The following is a 27,049-nucleotide window of genomic DNA, read 5'->3' as shown; positions in this document are numbered from 1 at the left end:
CCCAGAATTGGACACAATACTCCAGTTGAGGCCGAACCAGTGTTTTATAAAGGTTCATCATAACTTCCTTGCTTTTGTACTCTTTGCCGCTATTTATGAAGTCCAGTATCCCGTAAGCTGTTTTAACCGCTTTCTCAATCTGCCCTGCCACCTTCAACGATTTGTGCACATATACCCCCAAGTCTCTCTGCTCATGCAGCCACTTTAGGATTGCACTCTTTAGTTTATATTTCCTCTCTCTTGCCCAGGGGCACCGAAGCCAATTGTTAAGCATCTTTTCCCACCTAGCTGGCGGAGGTCAGCTACCTCAGGACAGTCTGGGAGTCACACCTGGGACCTCTCTATTCTGTGTGGCTTAGCTACTCGCTGGATGAACTCACTGAGCCATTGGGGGAGCCCAGTAGAATTGGCCTTCACAATCGCATGTCAGGCTTTACAAGAAGTCGGATGCTAATTGGAGTCTGATGCCAAATGTTTGTACTGAGAGCCAAGCAACAGAACTCAGCTGAAACCGCAGCAGAGCGTCAGCGGTGTGAACCTATAACGCGCATTATAGGGACAGGTTATTCCAAGAGTGCAGATCTCGTCAGAATCACCCCAATAAAAATACTTACCCAGTGCAATCAGGCTCTCAGTTCAGTGGAAGCCAGTGCCTTCAGTCATAAAACAGCTCTCCTTCTTTATCCTGGTCCATTACCAGTGATCCCTGCGAGCTATGCTTTGTTCTGCAAGGCCTGTTTCTGTTAATGAGCGGTCCTTTAAATTTCTGCGCATGTGAGGTATTTACAATGTAAAACCCGGTGAGCGGACCTTTCACATTACTGAGCGGCCGCGCAGATTCGAGGGAACATTGCCCATTACCCTTAAAAAAAAAATCCTTTGTTTCAGTTCAGCTGTAGGAAACATTCTTGGGATGGGAGTTCATTTTTGGGTCAAAGCATCGCCTCCTTTGGGTCAGTCTAACCCAACAATGGATCAGTATCCTTCATTTAGCAGATCTTAAAGAATAACTGAATTAACAGCAGGAATCCCCATCTCTCATGAAGGTGCCGACTCTTGCTGGGGTACATTTCCATAAAAAAATGTGCACTTATATAGCGCCTTGCACGACCTCAGAACATCCCAAAGTGCTTTGCAGCCAAGTGTAGTCACTTTTGTAATGTAGAAAATGTGCTAATTTGCACACGGCAAGATCCTACAAACAGTAATGTGATAATGGCCAGTTAATCTGTTTCAATTTTGAGAGCTAAGTATTGGCCAGGACACCGTGAGAACTCCCTCGCTCGTCTTCGAAATAGTGCCATGGGATCTTTTACTTCCACCCGAGAGGGCAGACGGGGCCTCGGTTTAATGTCTCATCCAAAAGATGGCACCTTTAACAGTGCAGCACTCCCCCCAGTACTGCACTGGAATTTCAACCTAGATTACCTGCTTAAGGCTCTGGAGTGGGACTTGAACCCACAACCTTCTGACCCAGGGACTAGAGTGCGACTCACTGAGCTAAGGCTGATACCTAACTCAACAGAGTTTCGGAATCGAGCCCGAAGCCTTCGTAGGACATCATGATGTTACCTTTATCTAAACCTGTGACCTCTACCACCTAGAAGGACAAGGGCAGCAGGTGCATGGGAACACCATCACCTGCAAGTTCCCCTCCAAGTCACACACCATCCTGATTTCAAAATATGTTGCCGTTCCTTCATCATCGTGGGTCAAAATCCTGGAACTCCTTCCCTAACAGCACTGTGGGAGGACCTTCACCACATGGACTGCAGCGGTTCAAGGCGGCAGCTCACCGCCACCTTCTCAAGGGCAACTAGGGATGGGCAATAAATGCTGGCCTTGCAAGCGAAGCCCATATCCCAGGAACGAATAAAAAAAAAAGTTGGAAGGGCTGGAAGAAATTTCAAAGTTAAACAAGTGGTTAACTTCAACTAGAACCCGCTGCCTTCCGAGTTCGAATGGAGATTGGCACCCAGGCTCTCAACAGCGAAATATTTTAGTGGCAACCATAATACAGAATTTAAAAAATTCATTCTTAGGCTATGGGAGTGGTTGGCAAGACGGCAACTTTTTACCCATCCCTTGTTACCGAGAAGATGGTGGCAAGCCTTCTTTTTAAACCACTGGTTGCGGTGTGACACAACTGAGCAGCTTGCTAGGCCACTTCAGAGGGCAGCTAAGAGTCAACGATGACGACTGTACTGGTTCAGGACTGGGAGTTGTAATATGTAGGCCAAACCTGCAGGGGAATGGCAGGTTTCCTTCCCTAAAGTTGGGTTTTTACGACAATCTGACAGGTTCATGGTCACTGTTACCAGCTTATTTCCAAATGAAAAAAAATTGAATTCAAAATTCTCATTTGAACTCACGTTCTCTGGCTTACTAGTCCAGTAACAAACACTACACTATCGCACACTAGTTTCACTGGACACATCCTAAAAGCTGTTGAATAAGCAACTGAAGAGTGGCCTTTATACAGGCACCGAGCTTGTGTTTTTCCTATTAAGGGAACACACATTCCAGTCTGAAAGGCACTGCAGATTTTCCACTTGTCATACACCAATCTTCACTTCTTTTTATTAGCCATTCGTGTAGCCGAGAAAAAAAATCCACTTTAAACCGATAAATCTTGAAAAAGTTCTAAATAACAGCTCATTAATAAATGGAACTCTAAAAAGTGCATTCTAAATGTGCAATGTGAGAAAGGGCATAGTTAACACACATTACAACTCCCAGTCCTGAACCAGTGCAGTCGCCAGTATCCAGTAACTCAAGATACCAGGCAGGGTTTATCTATTCTCCCAATATCCAATCTTCTCCCCTCCCCTCCTGAAGGTGCAGATTTCTCATTCAGGTACAATTCCATTGATGTCAGTCACTCACTGGATATCGTGCCCAAGTACCCATTCTCCACCTGCGAGTCTAGGGATGGTGAATGATGGTAGACTATTCAACCAAGGGGGAAACAGCACAGCTTAGTCCAACCTTACCCACACCAGCTTTTCAGCTGGGTGGTTGTTGGATGTTAACAGGAGTGGAAACCCTGGCTGATTTTCCCCCCTCCCTAGCCCAGGGCCTCGCAGGTGAATTGTGAAGCCCTACAGGCCCCGTTAGCTCGGGTCAGTTAACTCCGCACAGGCAGATTTTATGCAGGCCGCAAGTAAAAAACTGCACGGCTCCAACCTATAGATAGTGTGACCAAAAAGAAAAGAAAAGACAAAGAGCTTTGTTCAAAGCTAATAAATGTCTGACTGAATGGAGTTGCTGTATTTTCACAGGCTGCTTTTACCTATAAATGGAAAAGATAAAATACACAGAGCAGCTGCTGGTGCTAATGTTTTTCTATTTGGCCTTGCAGAGGAATCTGCGGCACATTCTTTTGCCAATTCTGGTCTTGTCTGGCCTTGGGGCGAGAACTGGGAAATGCACAGTCTGCGCTTCAGGACCTGAGCCTGGGAGTGAGACAATGAACTGTTGGAAGTGACAGTTATTCAAAGTGCCTCAAAAATCATAAGTATTCTTTATTTTAATAAAGTGCAGTACGTGCATGTGGTTGGGGGGGGTGGGGGGGGGGCTTAGTAAAATACTAAGTGTCCGGATAATGTCAGATCTCCTCCTTCGTACAGTTTAAAGGCTGCCTTCTAATGGAACACTGCCCATGCAAACTTGAAAGTGAACTGAGAAGTATTTCAAACAATTTAAGGACAAGACTGCCACGTCTTTGTCAGATACAGCCCCTCAGATCGCATGCTCCGAGATCTCCCTGTACTCAGCTGCCCTCTCTCTGGATGGGAGTGTGAACTGATGAAGTCACACAATGCAGCGCCATTGCAAATGTGTTTGTGAAGATTCCGTGTGTTTGGTATTAAAGATACTGAACTGTATGTCACTGCAGAAGCATTCTTATCCCACAGCTGTGTACAAGAGAAAGCAGTTCAGTCTCGATCTTTCAATATACACTCACTTCCTGCAGTGATCATAATGCCTTATAGTATCTCCCCCATAGCTTCTTGCAATTTCTACTGGATTATAGGCAGTGTCTTCATTACATAGATCATAGGGCACTGGGAGAGAAGCAAGTAAAGGCCAACAGCCTCCAAGTGAGTTGCTGCCCTTTTTCTTACCCTTGGCATCCTTGGAAGGATTGGAAAGTGGACGTCATTGAAGGCAGGGAGATGCGGTGACGGTGAGATGTTGGCAATGTGAGACTTTTTGTTTTCGCCATCAACCGCTCAATATGAAAGTGACAGCACGGAATCCTGCACACAGCACGCGAGGTGCTCTCGTTCCTAGTGTGGAATACGTACAGATCATCAAAGCTGCAATCCAGGTCACATAATAGGGACACATGTATTTATAGAACACCTCATCATTTCAGGATTTGCAAGGATATCAGGACTGAGAGGTTGTAACTATCAGGAAGGCTGAACAGGCTGGGGCTCTTTTTTCTAGGAAAGAGGTGGAGTGGTGACGTAATAGAGGTCTAAAATTATGAAGGGATTCAATAGGGTAGACGTAGAGAAGATGTTTCCACTTGTGGGGAAATCCAAAACTAGGGGCCATAATTATAAGATAGTCACTGATAAATCCAATAAAGAATTCAGGAGAAATTTCTTTACTCAGAGTGGTGAGAATGTGGAACTCGCTACCACAGGGAGTAGTTGAGGCGAACAGTATGGATGCAGTTAAGAAGAGGCTAGATAAGTACATGAAGGAAAAAGGAATAGAAAGATATGCTGATAGGGTTAGATGAAGTAAGGTGGGAGGAGGCTTGTGTGAAGTATATTGTGTGAACTATAAACACCAGCACAGACCAGTTAGGCCAAATGGCTTGTTTCTGTGTTGTAAATTCTATTAAATATAAGTATCTCAAAGTACTGCACACTTAATGAATTACATTTGCATTGAAATGCTGTGATTGTTATGTAGCCAAATGCACTATACATTCTGTGCCAAGAACGTCTCACAGGCAGAACCGGGATAGATGACCAAGTCATTGTGTTTTTTGTTGGTGGAGACGTTGGGGAAAGGTTGCTCAGGACACTGGGACAACTCTCTACTCTTCGAATGGTGCCACGGGATCTTTATAACGTCCGCCTGAACCAGTGGAACAGGCAGTCACGGCCTCGGTTTAACATCTCATTTAAAGACCTGTTCGTATAACGGTGCCGAACTAGGCTACGAACTCAATCCTGCACTGGGCTCAAACCCACAACCTTCTGACCCCCGAGGCATGAGTGCTGACGACTGAGCCAAGCTGTTGGAAGAAGAACCAAGCCGCCCAGCTCCTGCATTAGAACAAAAGGATACAATTTCTGAATGAGATCATAGGCGTGTTTGTAGTTCTGTGTGAGGAAGCAGAGAGAGACTGTGGCAACAGGGTTGTGGCACCAGGAACGATACAAGCCACAGAACAGATTGCAGCTTTCCTGTCGGTGACAAAACACAAGGGAACAATATTTAAAAACAAGCAACTTATAATACATAACACCTTCAAGCAGTGGCTTCAAACTGCTGTGCTCAGAACACTCATTTAGAACCTTTCTAAAGCCCTCTAGGCACAGGACAAAAAAAGCCGGCTCATTAAATCGGACGTCACAGCACCATCTGTTGTAAAGATGGATTGCTGAGTGTAGGTGGTCTTCTTGCTCTTTAGAAGCAACTTAACGGTCGTATACAAATCGAATTGACCATCATTTCATGGAGGGGGAAAAAAAATCTCCATTAACACTATCCCTTTAAGAAAATTCTGGCCTGGTTGCCAAGTGATTGCCTCCTGTATCACAGTATACGAGAGTCAAGCCTTCAGCTCTTTGCCCATAGTATTGAGACCTGAGGAATCACAATGGAAGCATTGAACCATTCCCATTCAGATAATTTGCAGTCAGAGTCCCAAGGTCCAGGAGAGGCTGGAATCTTCCTGGCACTTCCGGGGGCTACAAACCAACTGGCACAAAATCCAGAATCTTCCAACCTGCTAGTACCCAGATACAACTGCTTCCATTCCTTGCTGCATAACAGGCCCCTTACCTCTGAATCTTCAGACTATCTTAAGAAAAGCATCTGTTTGGAGAGGCTTTGGTTAGGAGGAGACAGAGAACATGGGCTCTTTTCATTAGAACGTTGGAGGCCAAGAGATCTGAGAGGTGTTGAAAATTGAGGGGCTTTGATAAGGTAAATTGAGAAAAGCTATTTCTCTTGTTCCATGTGTTGGTAACTAAAGGGCATAAATTTATCACCAGCAAAGAACAAAGGGGAATAATTCATTTATATTTTTTATCCAGAGTTGTTAGTACATGGAGCGGTGGTAGCAGAATAGGTTTTAAAAGGCAAGTGCATAAATATTTGAAAAGGAAATATTTAAGAGGACATGGGGAAAGGGATGAAGTGGATAATTCAGTCAGAAAGCTGGTCCAAGTGCGATGGGCTGAATGGCCTCCGTGCTGTAAAACTGTGGGGTGAATTTTTACTTTTCCCGCCAGGCGGAGAACGGGTGGTAGGGGATCGGCCGCCCATTTTAAACTGGACCCGATATTCGTTTCCATTATCAAGAATCGGGCGGGGTGTAAAACGGATGATCGATCCACTACAGCCGGACAGTTAAAGTGAAAATTCACCCATGGTTTTATTCTTTTGATTCCAAAGCAAAACTGAAGGCGCTCTTTCCATCCATCAGCTCCGACGTGCAGGAGGCTAGTTGAAGAGCATGAGAGTAGAGTGTCTAGGTGATGAAGGCACGAGTTGGAGCCTCGGCAGTGGTTGGAAGAGGCAGCAAGAGTCGGGGGTCTTGGGGACCTGGGAACCAAGCAGACGTACAAAGGGAAACTCAGCTTGGGCTCAGTGCGTTGTACCATAGGACGTAGCCTGAGGTAGCAATCAGGGAGGCTGGTGATTAGAGGGAAGGTATGTAGTAACCAACCAATTACAGCGCGGCTACTGCTCGCCGAGCCTAGATCAGCTGACTCACCCCAGACCACGAACTGAAGCCGGAACCTTGCACTCTGCATGGCTCAGCACGCCTAGAGGTGCCTTTACCAAGTGGGTGGCTAATGAAGCAAGGCCACAGCACCCTTCGGTCTCAATGTACCAACACTGACCAAATCCCAGCTACCCACCCACTAGAGCCGGCTTCACGCACACTGGGACGTGGTCCTCACCGTTGTACGCAGGTCCTTCAGCTGGTTCCGCAGCTGGAAGAGTTCTGTTGAAGTCAAGAGAATGGAGTTGAGAGTTTGGACCATGGTGGAAGCAAACTTGAGGTCTTCTTCCCGAAGGAGGATTTCAGCCATGGAATGGAAGATGTTCTCGGCATTTAACAGGAGGCACAGCTGCCTGGGAACGGAAAAGGAGGGAGATGTAAATGGAAAGTTATCAGTACAGCTCAAGTTAAAAACAAGGCGGCCCACATAACAACAACAACAACTTGCATTTATGACGTAGCAAATCGTCCTGGAGCACTTCACAGGAGCATTAACAGAGAAAATGTGACACTCAGCCACATGGGATATTAGGACAGGCGACTAAAGCTTGGTCATAGAGATAGGTTTTAAAGGAGGAGAAAGAGGCGGAGAGGTTTAGGGAGGAAATTGCAGAACTTAGGACCTAGGCAGCTGAAGGCACGGCCGCCAATGGTGGAGCGAAGGAAAACGGGGATGCACAAGAGGCCAGAATTGGAGGAACGCAGGGAACTCGGGAGGGTGTAGGGCGGGAGGAGGTTACAGAGACAGGAAGGGGCGAGACCATGGAGGGATTTGAAAACAAGGATGAGAACAAGACATAAAAGGAGTGTAACTGCAACATCTGCAGTCCATTTACAGAATAGTGAGAATATCCCCGAGAGAAGGGAGTGCTGCAGTCACATACACCAGCACACAAACGGGTCTGAGATGGGGAGTGCTGCAATCACCACCCATACCCCTCCACCGCCCGAACCCACACACATCCCCCGAACCCGCGAACCCCCCCCCGCACACTACCCCCCCGCCCGCACACTCCCCCCCCCCTCCCCGCCCGCACACTCCCCCTCCCACCCCCCCCGCCCGCACACTCCCCCCCCCCCGCCCGCACACACTCCCCCCCCGCCCCCCCAGCACACTCCCCCCCCCCCCGCCCGCACACTCCACCCCCCCGCCCGCACACTCCACCCCCCCCCGCCCGCACACTCCCCCCCCCGCCCGCACACTCCCCCGCCCCGCCCGCACACTCCCCCGCCCCGCCCGCACACTCCCCCCCCCCGCCCGCACACTCCCCCCCCCCCCGCCCGCACACTCTTCCCCCCCCCCGCCCGCACACTCTTCCCCCCCCGTCGCCCGCACACTCTTCCCCCCCCCGTCGCCCGCACACTCTTCCCCCCCCCCGTCGCCCGCACACTCCCCCCCGCCCGAACCCACCCGCACACTCCCCCCCCGCCCGAACCCACCCGCACACTCCCCCCCCCCCCCCCGTCCGAACCCACCCGCACACTCTCCCCCCCCCGCCCGAACCCACCCGCACACTCCCCCCCCGGCCGAACCCACCCACACACTCCCCCACCGCCCGAACCCACCCGCACACTCCCCCCCCGCCCGAACCCACCCGCACACTCCCCCCCCCACCCGCACAGTCCCCCCCCACCCGCACACTCCCCCCCCACCCGCACAGTCCCCAGACCCCGCCACCTGCAAAGCCCCCAAACCCACACGCCCCCCAGCCCCCAAACCCACACGCCCCCCCACCCCCAAGCCCACACGCGCCCCCCAGCCCCACCACGCCCTCCCCCCGCACTTACCCCCCCGCCCAAACCCACCCGCACACCTCCCCCCCCCCCCGCCCGAACCCACCCGCACGGTCCCCAAACCCCGCCCCACCCGCACAGTCCCCAAACCCCGCCACCCGGAAAACCCCCAAACCCACACGCACCCCCCCAGCCACACGCACACACACTTAGCAGCAAGTGGCAGTGCAGACACACTGAGCATGCCCTGTAAGAACCAATAAACTGAATTCATTAACTGGAACAGTGTGTTCGAACAATTTTGAAATACGTAGTTGTACCTGCAATAAGTTACACCTTAAAATACTTTTACAAAACACTCGTGAATTTAAGCATTCCTGCAAAATGTTACAACTCAGTGTTATGAAATACAGGGGCAATGAAAAGAATGTGAAACTTCAAACTCTCTCTTGCCAGGTTCTCCTCTGCTGTTGAAGACAGTCCCTCCTGCTGGAGTACAGGTCCACACTGCCCGCAGAGCTCCGTCACCTCACCCAAGGGGCATCATGTCTGAGATTAGACAGAGCATATTCAACTGCTTTTATAGGGAGGGAAGGAAAAAAGAAAAGTGGGACAGGACCTGGGAGCAGGGGGAAGGGAAGGGAGATAGAGGGGCGGGGAAGGGAGAGGAGGGAAGGAGAGAGATAGAGGGGGAGGAGAGACAGGGAGAGGGAGAAGAGCTAGGGAGGGGAAGAGGAGAGATAGAGGGAAGGGGCAGGAAGAACAATAGAGGGATGGGGAGGGGGGAGAGAGAGATAGAGGGAGGAGGAGAGAGATAGAGGGACGGGAAACGAGGGGAAGAATGGAGAGATAGAGAGACGGGGAGTGAGGGGAGAGAAGAGAGATAGAGGGACAATGGGTGGGGGGGATAGAGGGATGGAGAAGAGAGATGGGGGCAGTGGAGGAGAAGAGTGATAGAGGGAAGGGAGATTTACTCCTGTCCTCACCTGACGCCCATACCTTGTAGCAGAGGTTTCTTGCTTGCAGTCAGGAATAGTGCCTATTGTTGTTCTTGCCCCCTCCCGAGCCCGGTTACAGTGGCCTACTGAAATACTCCCACTACTGCCTCAGCGGAGACCCATTAGAGATACTCTTATAATACAATCTGGTTCCATCGCTGCCAAATCTGCCCTGTTTATTCATATACAGAATTGGACAAAAAAAAGGCTAACTCTGCATCTGGCAGATTTACACAGGCTAGGACCACTCCCGATGCTGGGACAGGCTCTGTACAGGATAGCAATGGATACTGCCGGTATCAGCAGACAGACAGCAGGCTGGAGCGAGGGATCCTCCCCGTCTATACGGCTCAGCCTCACTTCAATGCTCAACACAAATCACTCGACAGAAAGAACATGCATTTAACCTCAATTCTCTTATGGATTCAATTCTCATGGGAAGTGCTGATGGCGAGACTCCTGTGAGGAGTCATTTTTATCATGAATGCTGTTGCTTCTCATGCTAACTCTTGGATCAGAAAGACAAAACCCAAGATGACGGTAAGTGGGATTTCATAGAGCAAGCTCCTGATTTACTGCCAAACAGCTAAAACCCAGAATAGGCGACACATTCACACAAGCCAGAATTTAAAATAAAGTCTAAAAATAATCTCAAAAATTAATTTGGAGAGGGTATTTATATGGAGCTCTGTAAGCCAGCAGTCACTTCAGCACCTGTCTAATGTCAAACGCCATCAGTAAGGTAATGTACTCAAGTTCATTAGCAGAACTCTAATAACTTTCACAGCCTCATTCTGAGCAGTAATTATCTTTTCTATCAAAGACACTTCTGTTACTATCAGTTCCAATTTGGAAGCAATTTTCTCATCTCTACAGCACCCTTTTCTCCACTAAATACCGCACAAGATATGAGGGGGTTAGAAGAATACTTGCATTTATATTGCACCTTTAGTGACCTAATAGAGGTCTTTAAAATTATGAAAGGGTTTGATCTAATGATCTGGACAAGGGAACTAGATGTAATATCTCCAAGTTTGCAGATGACACAAAGCTGGGTGGGCGTGTGTGCTGTGAGGAGGATGCCGAGAAACTCCAGGATGATTTGGACAGGTTGGGTGACTGGGCAGTAGCATGGCAGATGCAATATAACGTGGATAAATGTGAGGTTATCCACTTTGGTGGCAAAAACAGGAAGGCAGATTATTATCTGAATGGCAATAGATTGGGAGAAGGGGAAGTGCAACAAGACCTGGGTGTCCTTGTGCACCAGTCGCTGAAGGTAAGCATGCAGGTGCAGCAGGCGGTTAAGGTGGCAAATGGTATGTTGGCCTTCGTAGCGAGAGGGTTTGAGTACAGGAACAAGGATGTCTTGCTGCAGTTATACAGGGCCTTGGTGAGACCACATCTTGAGTATTGTGTGCAGTTTTGGTCGCCTTATCTGAGGAAGGACGTTCTTGCCATGGAGGGAGTTCAGCGAAGATTCACCAGGCTGATACCTGGGATGGCAGGAATGATGTATGAGGAGAGATTGGGTCGATTGGGCTTGTACTCGCTGGAGTTTAGAATATTGAGAGGGGATCTCATTGAAACTTATAAAATTCTGACAGGACTGGACAGACTAGATGCAGGAAGGATGTTCCCGATGGTCAGGGAGTCCAGAACCAGGGGTCACAGTCTAAGGATAAGGGGTAGGCCATTTAGGACAGAAATGAGGAGGAATTTATTCACCCAGAGAGTGGTGAACCTATGGAATTCTCTACCACAGAAGGCAGTAGAGGCCAATTCATTAAATATATTCAAGAAGGAGTTGGATATATTTCTTAAGGCTAAAGGGATCAAGGGGTATGGGGAGAAAGCGGGGACCGGGTACTGAATTTGGATGATCAGCCATGATCGCATTGAATGGTGGAGCAGGCTCAAGGGGCCGAATGGCCTACTCCTGCTCCTATCTTCTATGTTTCTACAGGACGTGAAACGTTAACTCTTTCTCTCTCCACAGATGCTGCCGGACCTGCTGAGTATTTGCAGCATTTTCTGTATTTGTTGTTTTCACTTGTTGGGGGGTTCGGGGGAGGTGGGGGGGTGGGAGGTCCAAAACTAGGGGCCATAAATATGAAAGAGTCACTAATAAATCCAATAAGGAATTCAGGAGAAACTTCTTTACCCAGAGAGTGGTTAGCATGTGGAACTTGCTACCACAGGAAGTGTTGAGGCGATAGCATAGATACATTTAAGGGGAAGCTAGATAAGTACATGAGGGAGAAAGGAATAGGATATGTCAATAGAGTGAGCTGAAGTAAGGTGGGAGGAGGCTCGTGTGGAGCATAAACACCAGCGTAGACCTGTTGGGCTGAATGGCCTGTTTCTATGATGTAAATTCCATGTAAAACAACCAGCTAGGCTGCTTAAAGGGCACTTGCTTTATCAGACAGTTCCATGGTGTATGGCTAGTTCAAGGAGCATCTATTGACATTATGCATTAATCTGGACTTCACTCTGTAGTTGTATCAAGCATCTTGGTTGCCCTTCTCGGATACATTGTGCTGCCCTGCACCTTGGAGTCCAGGCCTGGCCTGCAGATCTCCATGGCTGGTTTTGTATCATTAATGAGGTTTTTTTTTTACACAGACAGATGATGTGTTCTCCTGGGTGGTATGGCGCCCCATTTCCTGATATCTCCTGACACACACCACCACCAGAAGACTATCTAGTAAGCTGTCAAAACTCACTGAGTGGGCCGAGTGGATTTTGAACTAGTGTTGAAATGGACACACCGTTATTATTTTCTAGCTTAAAATCCCATTGAAATAAATGCGAAGACATCAATAGCTTGGTGAGACTAAACACACTCCCTTCTCCTCACATGCAGTGATGCTGTACCTCAAACTACATGGCCACAGTGACTGTGCTAACACAGGGCGTGAACCTAAATGGCAAACCATGACAGGAAACATTGAGAAGCTTGTGGGAAAAGGTTGGGGCTGGAGCACAATATGAGGCGCATCAGATGACTCAAAAATAATTCAAACTTTTCTCCATCCCATTTAGGATCTTGGAACCCCCTTCGTGTTCTCCAACCTCAGCGCCCCCTGCCCCTCACGTGCTGATACTGCGGCTCAACACTGATGAGAACCAGGTTCGGCTTGGCATTGATGCAAACTGTGCAGTGCAATTGGGAGTGCAAAGCTGCCCAGCTCCAATCCTGCGAGACACAGCAGGAGTTAGTCTCGCACTCCTTCAAATGGTACAACTTTAGTAGGGGGGCAAAGCTAATTTTAGACCATGCATCGGGCTGCCTTTTGAAACTCTCATTTCCAATGTTAGCGGAGAGGCAAGAGCGCAGTCACCAACCTCAGCAAGGGCGCTCAGACCTCCAGTACCTCTGGCCAGGAACACTAGGTCTGCGGGCTCCAGGTCTCACAGCAGGTACTGGGGCCAAACCAGCACCTGTAGCATTCCTCATTTAAAATGGTCCGATTGTTCAGTGAATCAGAGATCGCACCATGTACTGTGCGCAGAATGCTCATGTTGGAGCTGCATTTTCAGCCCAATGAAGTCGGTAGGTTTTACAGAGAGTTCTAACATATGCAATGCGTACAAAGTATGAATAGTGCAGATTTAGCACAAGTAATGGAGGAAAGTTGCTCCCCAGCACTGGGCTGGCTCTGTGATTTTAATTACAACAAACTGCTGCTGCCTGAGGCTCTATAAATCACGCTGAGCCGTGAATGACTTGTCTGGAGGAAGCTGGGATGCCATCCCTTCCCACATGGAAACATCGGCAAGCACTGAGCTGGAAGAGCCGTTGCCCAGCAACCAGGCCCTGGTTGAGGAGCGCCACTCTGCATCTTGGGAAAAGGAGATGGTTGAGAGCGAGAGGAGGGGGACAAGGAGATGAATGGCTTTCAACACAGCAAACAGAAGCTCCAAGGGAAGCACTCAGAACTGAATGGAAGAATCAGAATGTGAGGGGGGGTCTTGGAATGCAACTGAATTAAAAAGGCATAATATTCAACATTAACAAAGATTTCCAGCTATTATTCCCCCTATTGATATGCATGAAGATGCACTGAGTGAACAAACATGCACAGTACAGATAAAATACATCTGAGGATTTCAATTTATTCAAGACAGCAATGTTTCTCCTCTTTCCCTGCCCTTACTATGTGAGAGTAGATGCCCGCTTGGTCTGTATGCTCATTTTAACCAGGACAATAGTTGTGGTGCTACAGTTGGCCTCAGCACCTCTGGGAGAGTGAAAAATAAATATCAGCCAGGGTTTCCCCTCCTCCAATACGTATGTAAACATTGGGCAAGGACAGGATCAGGCTGGGCTGTGATTCTCGACATCATTGCTGGGCACTTTTACTGGTGGGCTGCTGGCACAATGTAATCATGCCCAGAAAACAGGAAAAAACCATCGTCCTCTACTGATTCCCCCCAAATAACCACCACCCCACATTTTTATATCAATATATAAAGGTGGTTCCTCAAGATATTGATGAGATTTGTCAGCCCGTTCTCGTTAGATGTTATTGCAAAAGAGGAACAGAGAGCCCGGGGGGGTGGGGGGGGAGGGGGAGAGACAGAGAGCCCGAGGGGGGGTGGGGGAAGAGAGAGAGCCCAAGGAGGGGGGGGGGGGGGGGGGCGCGGGGGGAGAGACAGAGAGCTCGGGGGGGGGGGGCACGGGCGACAGCCAGCAATATTGCGGAGCTCAACCACAAATCACTACTCTGGTGGGGGAAATATGATATTGTGGCGGAGCCACCAAGGGTCTCAGAACAATTAGTAATAATCCCTTCAACTACAGTGTAGTGCAGCCGCGGACTGCACCTTTAAACTGCCTGTTAACTGTACTGTATTGTACTTTCCAGCACTCCACGTGATGACGTGATGACGCCAATCACGTGACCGCCAGTGGTGCGAAGAACGCGATGACGTCAGCTTCCAGAATCTTCCAGCAGTCGTCTAGTGCCCAGCAAGCTGATTAGACCTGTGTACCGTTTCTCCTGTAGTTTCCCTGTTAACTTCGTTGTTCATTAAAACCTGTTGATTTGATTCATCGAGTCGAATACCTTTATTCAGATAGGAACCTCCGTTCCTACATTGGTGACCCCGATCTCGTCGGACAACTTTCATCGAGGATGAACACGAACGCCGTCGCCCTTAAACTGCCGCAGTTCTGGGAACAGCAGCTAGCAACATGGTTTTTCCAGGCAGAAGCACAGTTCGCTCTCCGGGAGGTCACAGTGGATTCGACGCGTTATTATGTGGTTTCCGCTCTCGACAGTGCCACGGCCTCGCGGGTCGTCAGCCTCCTTGGCAGCCCACCGGAGGAGGGCAAGTACGACGCTCTTAAAGCCCGTTTGCTACAGGTATTTGATCTTAATAAGTCGGAGCGTGCACGCAAGCTTATTTCCATGCCCGGCCTCGGGGGCTCAAAACCGTCAGGACTGATGAGTCAAATGCTCACGCTGTTGGGTGCGGAACCCCAATGCTTTTTATTCCGTGAGCTTTTCCTCTGCCAGCTACCCGAACCGGTTCAGGCGGCCTTGGCCAACACTGCCATCACAGACGGTGCTGAACTCGCTGCAGAGGCAGACAAGATATTTACTGTTACTCAGCAATGTTGTGCAGCCACGAGGCGCCTTTCCCCCACGCGAGCGAAGCCCAGCCCTCCCCCAGCAGGATGGTGCGCGTACCACGCCCGTTTCGGCGCCAAAGCTCGATGCTGCCGGCCTCCTTGCAGTTTCCCTCAAGAAAAAAAAAGTACTCCAACAAGCCCGCGCCCTCCCGGACGGATGACAAGGTCTGAAAAGCACGGCAAGTTAGCTATGGCGGTGGGCTCAGCGGGCAAACTCATTTACGTTACGGATTCCGTTACAGGCCGATGATTCCTGTGCGACACTGGTTCACAGTGCAGCATCCTCCCAGCTTCAAAGCTGGACCTACTATCCGGCAGCCATGGGCCTTCCCTCGTGGCAATAAACGGCGCTGCCATGCGTACGTTCGGTAAACGGACGGTAAACTTAACCTTCGCCGGTCAGCGTTTTGTCTGCGACTTTATTACAGCTAAGGTCTCAGAGGCCATCCTGGGAGCTGATTTTTTCTGTGCCAACGGTCTGCTGGTCGACGTCCAACACTGCCGACTCATCAATGCGTCCACTTTCCACGCAGTGCCCTGCCACCGCAGCACCGCCGTGTCCTGGTCGGTGGCCTGTGCGGTTCCGTCGCAAGACGGGTTTACGCGCCTGCTCGTCGAATTCCCGGAGCTCACTAGGCCTACTTTTTCGGCTGCAGTCACACGGCACGGGGTGGAACACCATATCTCCACGACCGGAGCACCCGTTTACGCTCGGGCGCGGCGATTAGAAGCCGGCAAGCTGGCAGCTGCAAAGGCTGAGTTCCAGACCATGGAGCGCCTCGGGATCATCCGGCGCTCGGACAGCCCTTGGTCCTCCCCACTGCATATAGTACCCAAACCAGGCGGCGGATGGCGACCTTGCGGGGATTACAGATGCTTAAACGACGCCACGACACCGGACAGGTATCCTATTCCCCACATCCAAGATTTTTCGGCACATCTGGCTGGCAACTCTATATTTTCTAAAGTGGATCTCGTTCGTGGATATCACCAAGTTCCGGTGCACCCTCCAGACGTCCCCAAAACGGCAGTCATCACTCCGTTCGGCCTGTTTGAGTTCCTTCGCATGCCGTTCGGTCTGAAAAACGCAGCTCAAGCATTCCAGTGGTTGATGGACTCTGTCTTACGGGATCTGCCCTTCACTTTTGTATACTTGGACGACATCCTAATAGCCAGCAAGGATACGACAGCTCACATGGCCCATTTACGCACACTTTTCGCCCGGCTCAGCCAACATGGCCTTATTGTCAATCCGGCCAAATGCACGTTTGGAGTATCCAGTATTGATTTCCTGGGACACAGGATTACCCCAGAAGGCGCCGTCCCGCTAGACACCAAGGTAGAGGCAGTTACCGCATTCCCGCGGCCTCACACAGTCAAACCCCTACAAGAGTTCTTGGGGATGGTAAATTTTTATCATCGTTTCATCCCCAAGGCGGCCCAGTTAATGCAACCTCTGTACGAAGCACTAAAAGGAAAATCGGGCAAGGATGTTCTCACTTGGACACCGCAAATGGACCAGGCGTTCCGCGATACCAAGGCGGCGTTGGCAGATGCAACTATGCTCGCACACCCACTCCCGGGCGCGACTGTTGTCCTCACTACGGATGCCTCCGACTACGCCATCGGAGCAGTTCAAGAGCAGTGGGTCGACGGGAGTTGGCAGCCGTTAGCCTTTTTCAGCCGCCAACTGCGCAAGAACGAGCGAAAGTATAGCACTTTTGACAGAGAGTTGCTAGCCCTGTTTTTGGCCATCCGGCATTTCCGTTTCCTTCTAGAAGGCCGTCCGTTCACTGCATTCGTGGACCACAAGCCGCTCACCTTCGCCATGGCCAAAACGGCGGAACCTTGGTCAGCTCGGCAGCAGCGCCACCTCACGTTTATATCCGAATTCACAACGGATTTGCGGCACGTGTCAGGCAAGGATAATCTCGTGGCGGATTGCCTTTCCCGGGCCCCAGTCCAGGCAGTCCACCTGGGCATCGATTTCGTCGGACTGGCAGAGGATCAACTGGCAGACCCAGAGGTACAAGCGTTTAGGACCACGCCTTCCAGTTGGCAGGTTGCAGACGTGCTGTTTCAAGCGGCAGGAACCACGCTCTTGTGCGACACATCCATGGGAGTGCCCCAGCCCATTGTGCCGGTCGAATGGCGCAAGAAAGTATTCCAGGCAATCCACGGGTTATCTCACCCGGGGATGCGGGCTTCTCAACGGCTCATGTCCCGCAAATTTGTTTGGAAAGGCATGCATTTGGATGTCCGGGACTGGACAAACAATTGCGTCGAAAGTCAAAAATCCAAAGTCCACCGTCACGTCAAGGCTCCGGTGGCCAACTTCCCGGTGCCTGAGCGCCGCTTCGACCACGTTCACATGGACTTAGTAGGTCCCCTGCCCGGGTCACGTGGATTCACACACCTCCTGACGGTGGTAGACCGGACCACCAGATGGCCAGAGGCGATTCCCTTGGCCGCTACCACCGCAGCAGACGTCGCCAGGGCATTTCTTTCATCGTGGGTGGCTCGGTTCGGGGTGCCATCTGACATCTCCTCGGACCGTGGTCCGCAATTCACATCAGAGCTGTGGAACGCAGTGGCACAAGGCCTGGGTACCAAGCTGCACCGTACCACCGCGTACCATCCGCAGGCGAATGGTCTGTGCAAAAGGTTCTATCGGTCTCTCAAAGCGTCCCTCCGTGCCAGCTTGAGGGGACCCAACTGGGTGGACAGGCTCCCATGGGTGATGCTAGGCCTCCGGACAGCCCCAAAGGAGGATCTTCAGTCTTCATCGGCTGAGCTGGTTTATGGCCAGACACTCAAGAGTGCCAGGTGACTTTCTCCCTCCACACAACGAACTATGGTCTGCAGCTCAACAGCTCCTGCTACATCAGGAGGCGGCCAGGAATTTCCTGCCCATCCCAACCTCGCATCATGACCTGCAGAGGCCTCATGTCCCGACAGAACTCATGAGTTCGGACTATGTCTTTATTAGACAGGACGGTCACAGAGACCCACTCAAGCCGCCGTTTCGTTTCATCTCATCAGGAGAAAAGTTTTTCACAGTCGAAGTCGGTGGCAAGTCCGATACCATCTCTATCGACCGGCTTAAACCAGCCCACCTAGATCAGAGTGAGCCTGTCGTGGCTGCCCAACCGCCTCGCCGCGGCCGACCGCCAGACCAGCCGTGCACCAGCCCACCGTCGAACAGCCCGATTCGGCCTCAGACGCACCTGCACCTCTGACTACCGTTTCTGCCTCGCCCGAGACGCCGCTTCTGCCGCAACCCGGCACTGGTTCGTCTACCAACGCTCCGTTTCCGCTGCCTGAGTTTCGTCGCCGTTCGGCCAGGATCATTAAACCTCCTGCTCCGTTGACAATGTCCGTTAAAGTGGATTCTGGGGGGGCGCCTGTGGCGGAGCCACCAAGGGTCTCAGAACAATTAGTAATAATCCCTTTAACTACAGTGTAGTGCAGCCGCGGACTGCACCTTTAAACTGCCTGTTAACTGTACTGTATTGTACTTTCCAGCACTCCACGTGATACATAGAAACATAGAAGATAGGAGCAGGAGTAGGCCATTCGGCCCCTCGAGCCTGCTCCGCCATTCAACGAGATCATGGCTGATCATCCAAACCCTAGCACCCCACACAAGCCCTATCCCCATAACCCCACGTATTTAATCCCCCCTAACACTAAGGGCCAATTTTTATCATGGCCAATCAACCTAACCCGCACATCTTTGGACTGTGGGAGGAAACCGGAGCACCCGGAGGAAACCCACGCAAACACGGGGAGAATGTGCAAACTCCACACAGACAGTCACCCGAGGCCGGATTTGAACCCGGGTCCCTGGCGCTGTGAGGCAACAGTGCTAACCACTATGCCACCGATCACGTGACCGCCAGTGGCGCGAAGAACGCGATGACGTCATGACGTCAGCTTCCAGAATCTTCCAGCAGTCGTCGAGTGCCCAGCAAGCTGATTAGACCTGTGTACCGTTTCTCCTGTAGTTTCCCTGTTAACTTCGTTGTTCATTAAAACCTGTTGATTTGATTCATCGAGTCGAATACCTTTATTCAGATAGGAACCTCCGTTCCTACAATATAATAATGGGATATGAGTCTATCCTGGGTGGTAGGGCAAAACAGCCGATAGCAAATTGGCAACCCGTTGCATGATTGCTGTTGTCCATGACGAATGTACACCCCTATGACTTTAACAGAGACTCAGTTGAAGTTAAGGCAGGACTGGGACTTGAACATGCTCATTACAAAATACTCAGGAGGGATAGACTAAGAAAAAAGGGAGGGGGTCGGCAGTGGTAATCAGAGCTTCCATTTTAGCAAATGGGATGATAGAGTATGGTGCACAGGCTGAATCTATTTGGCTGGAGTTAAGGAATAAGAATGGAATCTATTGGGAGTGTATTACAGTCCATCAAATAGTGCAATAGAGGCAGAGGATGAGATGTATAAATAAATTCAAGAAAAATGCAGAAACAGATAGGCTGGGGTAAAAGTGATGCAAGTGACAAAGAAGGGGAGGGTTTTCTAGATCAGTATGTTTTTTCCCACGGAAGGAGTTGGTGCTGAAACTAGTTCTACAAAATGAATTGGGGCAATGGAAGGGTAGGGGGGCATCTAGGAAACAGTGATCAGAGCAGAATAAGTTTTGTTACAAGAATTGAAAAGGAGAGGGGACAGGCCAAGATAAAAGAACTTCACTGGAAAAAAGCCAATTTCAGCGGGATAAGAGAACTAGTCCAATAAACTGGCAAGAAAAATTGGCAGATAAGACAGTGGACAAACAATGAGATTGATTCAAACTTAGTGCACAAACCAAACACATTTCCACGAGAAATAGGGGGTGAAGTAAGGGAGATGCATAATAATCTGCAGTTCCTTAGGCGAGTAGAGAAATTAAAATTTAAAGAGGCCTATGACAAATCTGGGGCTTTAACAAAAGAAATCAGTGTAAAAAAAATACAGAGGGAAGCAAAAAAGATTTGAAAGATTGGCAGGCAAAAAAGGAAAATTATAAAGGGGCAGGGGGACAGAGAGCCGGGAGGGGGGGGGGGCAGACAGAGAGCCCGGGTGGGGGGAGGAGAGACACACAAAATGTAGAAGAATAATTGAAAGAGTAGGGTTAACTGGAGATTTTTTTGAAAAAGGACACCTTCTTACAAAGGAATAGCTGAGGTACCACACGAGTATACTTCCTCGGTTTCATGGAAGTGTGTGGTACTAGGAATGAAATGGTACAAGACGACATTCCCTAACTACTGATTCCATCTCTCTCCCTAGCATCTGTCTGAGGCTGAACCACACTGTTCACAACCTTGGTGTCATATCTGACCCGGAAATGAGCTTCCGGGCATACCCGCGGCATAACTAAGGCCTATTTCCACCTCTAACATCGCCCGTCTCCTCCCCAGCCTCAGCTCATCTGCTGCTGAAACCCTCATCCATGCCTTTGTTACCTCTAGATTTGACCATTCCAACACACTCCTGACTGGTCTCCCACATTCTACCCCACGTAAACTTGAGGTCAGCCAAAACTCGGCTGCCCAACATTCGGTGTCCTAACTCGCACCAAGTCCCGTTCACCCATTACTCCTGTGCTCACTCACCTCCATTGGCTCCCAGTTAAACAACGCCTTGATTTCAAAATTCTCATCCTTGTTTTCAAATCCCTCCATGGCCTCGCCCCCACCCTCCATCTCTGTAATCTCCTTCAGCCTCACAAACCCCACCCGAGATATCTGCACTTCTCAAATTCTGCCCTCGAGCATCCCTGATTATAATCGCTCAACCAATCGGTGGCCATGCCTTCAGCTGCCTAAGCTCTGGAACTCCCTCCCTAAATTTCTCTGCCTCCCTACCTCACTTTCCTCCTTTAAGACGCTCCTTAAAACCTACCTCTTCGACCAAGCTTTTGGTCATCTGCCCTAATTTCTTATGAGGCTCGGTGTCAATTTTTTGTCTTATAACACTCTTGTGAAGTGCCTTGGGATGCTTTACTACGTTAAAGGTGCTATATAAATACAAGTTGTTGTTGACGTTCAGGAGCAGTCAGATAGGATAACTATAGATGAGGAGGGAGCACTAAAAAAGTTGGTGGTACTCAGAAGTGGAAAAGGCACTGCATCCTGGAATAATGAGGGAAGTCCGAGGGGAAATAGCAGAGGCTCTGACCACAATCTTTCAAACATCCTTTGATACGGAAGTTGTGCTAGAGGACTGGAGAGTTGCCAATGTAACGTCTCTGCTTGGATACACCAGGTAACGATAGATCAGTCGATCTAACTTCAGTAGTGGGTAAGCTTCTATAGCCCATCATACGGGATAATGTTAATGCTCATCTATAAAGACATGGGTTAATTAAAGACAGCCATCGTAGATTTGTAAAATTCAAGTCATGTCTGACAAATAGAACTCTAAGGAAATGCGTTGAATGTTGTGGCAATGGATTTTCAAAAGATAAGGTGCCACATAGGAGGCTAGATGATAAAATGAAGGTGCATGGTATTAATGGGAATGTGGCAGCTTGGTTAGGAAGTTGGGATCCTAGTTCTTATCAATAGGGACATTGAGAACAAAAGCAAAGAATGTGAAGACCACGGAGAGGGGGGCTTTGGTTATGAGGGCAGAGTAGAGAAACTGGGGCCTGTTAGAGATGAGAAGGTTAAGAGGAGATCACATGGAGGCATTCAAAATCATCAGTGCTTTGATAAGGTAAATTGGGGGAAACTATTTCTACTAATGGGTGAATCAATAACTAGAGCGCATAAATTTGAAGATAATCACCAAAAGAATGAAGAAAGCAGTTAGGTGAATTATTTTTTTCAACCAGAGAAATGCCCCATCCCAAACTGCGATGGAAGCAGAATCCATAATAGCAAGTTGATAAATATTTGATAAAAAAGCATTTAGAAAGCAATAGGAAAAGGGCAGGTTAATGCTCTTTCAGAAAGCCACACAGACACAATGGGCTGATGCCCCATATCTGCACTGTCAAATTCTATTCTATAATAATTTTAACAACTTAAATCACAACTCATGTTGTACATACAGTGTCTTCTCACGAGGAGAAAGCCACATCTCCTTAGTGCAGTACATTTTGGATGTCCACACATACTGGATCACACTCTAGCTGTGCTCGTCATAAAATGCAGACTCATGATAACTCTTTTTTCCTAAGCAGCTAAAATTCAGTGGCAATAACAGGTTCATAATTTCATCTGACCCCCCTCCATGCTGCAAATCCTGGTCATCTTGGCAAGTGTGCCACAATCTCACTATCACAGAATCATAGAAGGTAACAGCACAGAAGACGGCCTTGCGGCCCATCCTGCCTGTGCCGGCTCTTTGTTAGAGCAATCCTAAACTAATCCCAATGCCCTGCCCTGTTCCCAATAGCCCTGTATCTTCCTCTGCTTTAAATATTTATTGAATTTTCCCTTAAAAGATGCAATTGTCTCTGCTGCAACCACTCCCTGTGGCAAATCATTCCAAGCTCCAACAGCTCTCTGTGTAAAAGAAATGTCTCATCTCTTTTCCATCCTTCAGTGACGATTTTAAATTCATAACCCTTTGTTACGGATTTCCCCAACCAGAGGAAATTGTCTTTTGCTATTCACTATCAAAACCCTTCAGAATTTTCAAAACTTCTATTAAGTCTCCTCTATGTCATCTATGCAAAGTAAACCCAACTAAACTGGCAAAATGATACAGACCAGATAATCTGTTTCTTTAGTGATGTTGATTAAGGGATAAATGTTGGCCAGGACACCGGGGATAACTCCCCTGCGCCTCTTCGAAATAGTGCCGTGGGATCTTTTTCCGTCCACCTGAGGGCAGACGGTGTAATGTCTCATTTAAAAGACGGCACCTCCAACAGTGCAGCACTCCCTCAGTACTGCACTGGGAGTGTCAGCCTGGATTATGTGCTCTGAAGTGGGACATGAACCCACAACCTTCTGACTCAGAGGCAAGAATGCTACTACCTGTTGAATCCGTGATTCTTAAGGTATGATGTTTTCCAATAACTAGACGGAGGCTGTAAATTAACAATCAACAGGTGTTTACTGGAGGAGGGTAGTCTAAAGACTAACAGTACAGAGGTATGCTCAAGGCTTATATACAGGTGTGGTCACTGCTGGTACTACAGTATACAGGAGCTGTAAAAGTAGTTCTCTCTTAAAGGTACATACACTACACTACCCAGCCAAAGCCAATAAATACAGACGGTGCGCAAGTTTTTCTTTCCAAGACAGCTCAAGTCAGTGATACTGATCTAGGGATTCCAGTGACTTAGGCTACTGGGGAAAAGCTGAGTGGTTTATGGAAGGAAATTTGAACACTGGCTTTAGGTTATACCCACAACTTTCTGACTCGGTTTATCAGCATTCTGAAAGCAGAGAATGACAGTGCCGTGCTCCCATTGTCACCTTCTCTGTTGAAGAGCTGCGATGGCCAAGTACATAATAAAGCCCAATAAAAGGAAGGTGCAAGCCCAACACACCACTGCAGCGTGTAGTACAGAATCTGACAAACCCCACCATCCCCGCCCCTCCCCAGCCAAATATTGAAACATTTCCTCAGTGCACCGTGAAGTCAGAACACATGCACCAAAGGGATTTTAAAAGGGCCACCACACCTATATGCAGCCGATTTGAGTATTTGCAGTAAATGTTTCATGCTGCATTTTTCCACTTGCGCAGATAAAAGATGCCTCATTCCTGTGTGTGACATGCCACACAACAGATGCCAACACAACTGTGAGAAACTTGCAGCTAGCCATGGATTGGAATGATAACTGCTACAAACTGGGTGACAGTAACAAGTCAGCATGTTGCATAAGTTTACTCCTCTCTGTAGTTTTAAGGATTCTTTTACATTGGGGAAGAGCAGGCAACGGCAGATACACACCCCGCCCCGGCTCCCGTCAGCTGCACTTCCTGCTGCAAATAACCCAACTTATGGGGAACTGACCACGTGACATTGTAGACCCATGGAAATCTGCCAAAGGATTAGACTTTCTGCAAAGCAAACTGGCTCCCGGCGTTTCCATTCTCAAGCATGTCGGGGCGATGGAGATCAGCAACCCAATGCCAAATGTAAAAAGGAGAGAGTCGCACAAGGTGATGGGAGATAAAAAAAAATCCATGCAGTGAAAGTAGCTCAAATCTTTCTCCTCCTTTGCTCCCCATTTAAATGTTCATGCCCTAAATTAGAACAACTTGTATTTATATAGCACCCGTAACGTAGTAAAACATCCCAAGACTCTTCACAGGAGTGTCATCAGACATGCTTTGATACTGAGCCAGAGAGAGATATTAGGACCGGTGACCAAAAACTTAGTCAGAGGTAGGTTTCAAGGGGCATCTTAAACAAGGAAAGAGTTAGAGGGGTGGAGAGGTTTAGGGAGGGATTTCCAGAGCTTATGGTCTAGACAGCAGAAGACACGGCCGCCAATGGTGAGGCAAAGGAAGTGGGGAATGGACAAGAGGCCAGAATTCGAAGAATGCAGAGTTCTTGGAGGGTTGTAGGAGGTTACAAAGATAGGGAGGGGCGAGGCCAACAACAACAGGAAATTAATTTATATAGCGCTTTTAACATAGTAAAATATCCCAAGGTGCTTCACAGGAGTATTATAAGACAAAAAATTTGACACCTAGCCACAATGAGAAATGAGGGCAGATGACTAAAAGTTTGGTCAAAGAGGTAGGTTTTAAGGAGTGTCTTAAAGGAGGAAAGAGAGGTGGAGAGATTTGGGAGGGAATTCCAGAGCTTAGGGCCCAGGCAACAGAAGGCACAGCCACCAATGGTTGAGTGATTATAATCAGGGATGCTCAAGGGGGCAGAAGTAGAAGAATGCAGATATCTCAGGGGGGCTGGAGGAGATTACAGAGATAGGATGGGGCGAGGCCATGATGGGATTTGAAAACAAGGATGAGAATTTTGAAATCGTGGCATTGCTTAACCGGGAGCCAGTGCAGGTCAGCGAGCACAGGGGAGATGGGCCAACAGGTCTTGGTGCGAGTTAGGATATGGGCAGCAGAGTTTATGGATGAGCTCACGTTTATAGAGGGTGGAAGATGGGAGGCCGGCCAGGAAAGCATTGGAATAGTTTAGATTCTAGGAGAGAACAGTTTTCGGAGTAGCAGCTAGTTGGGAAGGGCCATGTGTGGACGTTGGGGGAGGATAGGATCAGGCACAGCTGTGATGTGCTCCATAACCTGTAAACACTTTGAACTCTCAAATGAAGCGTAGACACTTGGGCGATGCTAGTGCCCATGGGGGCAGAAGAGGGGAGAAAATGGGGGGGGGGGGGGGCGGGAGAAGAGGGAGGATTCACAACAAACAGTTGACAATTGTCTAGAACAAATTGTCAAATACATAAGAAATTAATCCAATTATATGGCGGAAGCTGATTTAATACTAATGTTCAAAATGGAATTGGACATATACTTGAAAAGGAAACATTTGCAGGGCCACAGATAAAGAGCAGGGGAGTGGGACTAATTGAACAACTCTTTCAAAGGGCCGGCACAGACACGATGGGCTGAATGGCCTCCTGTATGATTCTATGAAGGAATCAAAAATACAGAGCTGAAATGTCTAATTGACAGGTGTTAAACACAGATTATTTGCAGAATCTCTTTAGAAATATTTTTACTTGAGGTTCAGTGATAGATCAGCTTCAAGATCAGTGCACTTGTTAATAAGCATGACCCAAGGGTCTTCACTAAGCACTCTGCACTGTGATGACACAAACACAGAACTGCAACCAAGTGCAGAGATCGCCTTTAACAATTTGCTCTGTTTGAACAGAAAGTGCTGCCACCTTCTTTGACATCAGTTGCAAAGGTTGCAATATCTGGGCATTTAGATAGACTAGACAAGTGGGGAGTCATAGGGCTCTGGGTGTGCGGCAATGGGCGATGCAATTTGAAAGGGGTATTTGGGATGTTCGGGGAGCATTGGGGAGGGGGTGCCAGAGTCTGGGAGCGAGGGGGTTGTCAGGGTATGGCAGGTGGTGGTTGAGGGGGGCGGAGTACTGGGAGATCATGTCAGGGTGTGGCAGTAGGGGGAAGGTGTACTTGGGCTGTGGCAAGACAGACGGTGGTGGGGGTCAGAGTACTAAGGCCGGGGGTGTTTGCACGGTGGGAAAAGTGGGAGGGGTTTCATGGTGTCTGATAAAACTATGGTGATGGGAGTTTTCTTGGAGCAGGACTGCAGTGGGGTGGGGTGGGGATGATGATGAGGGGAGGCTGCATTAGTACTTTTTTAAAACAGTCCGCTTGATTGGCACCCCATCCACCACCTTAAACATTCACTCCCTCCACCATTGGCGTACCGTGCTGCAGTGTGTACCATCTACAAGATGCACTGCAGCAACTTGCCAAGGCTTCTTCGACAGCACCTCCCAAACCCGCGACCTCTACCACCTAGAAGGACAAGGGCAGCAGGCGCATGGGAACACCATCAGTAATTAGTAAAGAAAGACTTGCCTTTATATAGCGCCTTTCACGACCACCGGATGACTCAAAGCGCTTTACAGCCAATGAAGTACTTTTGAAGTGGAGTCACTGTTGTAATGTGGGAAACACGGCAGTCAATTTGCACACAGCAAGCTCCTATAAATAGCAATGTGAAAATGACCAGATCTGTTTTTTTTGTTATGTCGGTT

The 27,049-nt window shown here is 49.0% G+C and overlaps 1 protein-coding gene across 1 annotated transcript in view; it reads right to left on the bottom strand.

Moving 5' to 3' along the window:
• The window catches only part of vac14 (vac14 homolog (S. cerevisiae)), a 398,888-nt gene that overhangs the window by 138,770 nt on the left and 233,069 nt on the right, over positions 1-27,049 (bottom strand). Inside the window, exons 14-15 of the mRNA XM_085992023.1 lie at positions 7,161-7,335; positions 5,314-5,432 (exon numbers count right to left, since the gene is read on the bottom strand). Of these exons, the coding sequence (XP_085848149.1) occupies positions 5,314-5,432; positions 7,161-7,335 (294 nt within the window). The remainder of the gene's footprint in view (positions 1-5,313; positions 5,433-7,160; positions 7,336-27,049) is intronic.

This window comes from Somniosus microcephalus, chromosome 6 (genome assembly GCF_052327205.1).
Source record: "Somniosus microcephalus isolate GS21.2 chromosome 6, FLI_Smic_1.0, whole genome shotgun sequence".
In the NCBI taxonomy this organism is placed as follows: Eukaryota; Metazoa; Chordata; class Chondrichthyes; order Squaliformes; family Somniosidae; genus Somniosus; species Somniosus microcephalus.
This window is presented reverse-complemented; position numbering and strand designations above follow the sequence as displayed.